A 3,354-nucleotide genomic window follows, 5' to 3' on the forward strand; every position below is an offset into this window, starting at 1 on the left:
AATTTTGTACTGTATCATATGTGTCATGTGTGATCAAATGACCTCAAATGTTGTTACTGTTACTGTTGTTGGTGGTACCTAATAACAATAAAAAATAATAACAATAAAAATAATAATAATAATTATTATTATTATCATTATCATTATTATTATTATAGAGCTTTTTAATTGTGGGTGCCTTTCAAAACACACAAAAAAACCCTTATTGTGAAACAGGCAAAGGCAAGCAGGTAAAGCAAAGATGAGTTCAAAAATCTGTCAACAAGAGAACGGATGTATGACAGCTAAGCCAGTGCAAGCAGTTTGTTTGGGTCTTAAATGAAGACAAGGACTCCGAATTTTGGCTGGATAAAGAAAACAAAGTTATCGATCCAGTTTTTCAGAACGAGTTTTGCTTTTATCACAAAGGAACAGAACAGGGAACATTTAATAAATGTCCCTTTTTAACAGAAAAAACGGACATTTCAACTTAAAATAAAAATCCAGTAAAGTAAGAAAGAAAAGGTAACCTCTATCTAATCTCTGAACCAGCAAACTAAAATTAGTTTAGGCAATTTGCATGTTTTGCAGAAAATGTTGGGTTACAGCGGTCACATGTGGTTAAAGCTTCTTGTGAGAATCATGCAGCAAGGTTGGTTTTCTTCCCTCTCAATGGATCACCTTTGTTCATATTTAGACAAGTCAGTTGTTTGTTTGGTTTGGAGGGGTTGCATTTCTTACCCGGAGAGTTATATTTGAGACTGAGATTAAAGCTTGTCCCGGTTTCTGCATTTTGCTGCAAAATTTTCATTTCTGATCAGTCAGTAGTGGCTCACTGCTGCCTTTCTGGGAAACTCTGCAGAGTGAAACTGTTTGCAGATGATGTAACAGCTTTGCTGTTTATCATATTCCTTCCCGCGGCTTGCAGAGCTCCACTGAAACATGGTGGAGAGACTTTTAGCTAAAGCTAAAGTCACACATCGGCTGCTACCAACATCTGTGAGGCAATTTGACAGAAGTAGAGCAGATGCACACCTGAGTGCACGCATGGGCGACCACTTACACACGTGCATTATCCTGACAAACTGGGGACGCCCTCCACGTAAACAGCTTGATTTGGTCAAGGTCACAAACTCCGTAGATAAAATCTTTCTAAAACTGTAAGAGCTATATTTTGTTTCTTCTGGCTTTTAGCTGCGTCTTAAATTTTAGAGTAATTGCATGAAATTGAAACTTTTATGAACGTGCAATCTTGCAACATTGAGATAGCGTCATAAAACGAGACAGATTAAGCATGTGATGAACAAATAAAGATAGGCATCGTTATTTCTTTTTGTGTTTGCAAAAGCATCCTGGTGCGCTTGCTTCACCAACATGTAGAGATGTTTATCTGAGACTCTTGCAACAGGAAATGACCCAAATTATTTCTAAAGCGCCTGAGGTCAGTTGTTCCATTTCTGTTTCAGCAGTGAATTTGTTTACCTGCCGTTCCACCTGCTGTGGACGAGGTTTCCTCTGCTCTGCTGTTTGTCGTGCTTGTCTACTTTTGAATGTCCACGTTCTTACTTACATTTCATGTCTAGACAGAATCCCGTGCATCTGGCCAGACTGGCGTGCATGTTTCACACACTTCTCAGTGCTTCTGGGTGTTTTTTTTTTCCACTTGAAGCATCTCAGTAACTGTCATGTGTCAAATGTGGGAAGAGCTGAGTCAGCAGCTTAGCACCTCTGTACAACCTTCCTCCCTCCTTCCCTCCACACTGCATCCTTACTCAACCACATCCTGCTCTTCACTGACACACACACACACACACACACACACACACACACACACACATGCTCAGAGTTACACCAACTGAGAGACGCTCAGGTTTACTGCACATCTGTAAACTTGCTACCATATAATGTGGGCTGATTGTGGTTTATAAGTCTGCATAAACTATCCAAGCTGACTTTATTATATGAACATAAAATTATCAAATTATAAAGCCAATTTTCACCGACCCCATTGTGTAATCTGCAATTAAAACAGCTGTTTTTGTTTTACAACAAACTTTTTTTATTTAAAATAATGTAGTCAAGGATTAGTTACATATATAATCTGAATATCAGATACTTTGATAAGAAAACTTCTCAGTTTGGAGCCTCATGGGTAACACAGTCATTAGAGGAAGACTTCTATATAAAAACAGAACACGGCTGAAAGGTCGTTGCAGTTCCTACTGAGAAACCAAAAAGGCTCCCATGAAGCTTTCGTAAGGTCCTAGATTTAATTTTTCTATTTTGTCCACTACAAAAAAAATGTTATCCTCTTCTTCCAGACGATGAATTCCTGCCAGGAAGCTGTTCCTCAGGTCCTCCCCTTCTGAGTCATCACTTTTGTGAGGTTTGTTTCGCCAGCAGCGATTACTGGTGAAATAAAACAAGATTCTCTCAGACGAGAAGTTGGCGTTTGAATAAAGCAACAGGAAATGTGACAAAACCTGAAGAAGGACATAAACACTTGTCCCCTGACCCACCTTTTGGACTTCATGAGTTCTATAGGTTCTCCATAGGCGTTGGTTTCCTTCATGACCCGGTGGAAGATGACTTCACACTCCTTCCCAGCATTTAACTCCACCTTGGAGTACAGGTAGTAGTAACCCCCCTGCTCAACTATCAGTCTGCCTCTTTCGTATTTCATTTTCTGGATTTTGGCTTCACCCACATCCGCCCATTGCACCACATTGCCGAGCCCAGTTTGATTGCTGGAGACTGGGATTAAAAATGAGCGAACAAAAAGTTTGGAAATTGTAAATAAAACTATTTGAAGTAAACGTGTGTGTTGTGGGAACTCCTACCTAGCAGGTGAGCGAAAGGTCTCTGCTGTTCTGATGTTGGGATTGCAGGGATCTCGTTGGATTCTACTTTTGGAAACCGGATTCAGTCCGTTAATGTAAAAACCAACTTCATTCATCATTTAAGAAAAAGACCTGCATTGCTTCCCTTGCAGGAGAGTCGTTTGTGTGGAGAAGCTTACCTTTAGATCCCACTTGGCGTGAACTCTGGAAAGGATCAAGACCAAAAGAGAGGGTTAAATGTCAAATCTTCAGCGAAGAAGGATAATATCAGGTGCAATTAATAAGGCAAGGAAGCATTGTTTTCTGTCATAGAGATGGGGGGGGGGACATCATTAAAATCAGGTTTGTGATGATGAAACTGTCCGATAAATGGAGTAGGCACGCTTTTTTTCTGCTCAAAGAAGAAAGAAAGGGAACTACAACTATGGCCCGGCAGCACCTGACTAATCCTGTCATTACTGACCGGATCCTGAACAGTAAACCGCCGAAGAAACGTTTGCACCAGCGTGTCTAAGTGTGACGTAGGAGAAGCATA

The 3,354-nt window shown here is 40.3% G+C and overlaps 1 protein-coding gene across 1 annotated transcript in view; it reads right to left on the reverse strand.

The window, feature by feature from the left end:
- Positions 1–2,014: 2,014 nt before the first annotated feature.
- LOC107390444 (tumor necrosis factor ligand superfamily member 14) overlaps positions 2,015–3,354 on the reverse strand; it is a gene marked incomplete in the record, with an annotated part of 2,497 nt that continues 1,157 nt past the window's right edge. The window contains 4 exon segments of the mRNA XM_070550024.1: positions 2,015–2,388; positions 2,499–2,733; positions 2,820–2,885; positions 2,999–3,023. Of these exon segments, the coding sequence (XP_070406125.1) occupies positions 2,199–2,388; positions 2,499–2,733; positions 2,820–2,885; positions 2,999–3,023 (516 nt within the window).

This window comes from Nothobranchius furzeri, chromosome 4 (genome assembly GCF_043380555.1).
Source record: "Nothobranchius furzeri strain GRZ-AD chromosome 4, NfurGRZ-RIMD1, whole genome shotgun sequence".
Taxonomy (NCBI): Eukaryota; Metazoa; Chordata; class Actinopteri; order Cyprinodontiformes; family Nothobranchiidae; genus Nothobranchius; species Nothobranchius furzeri.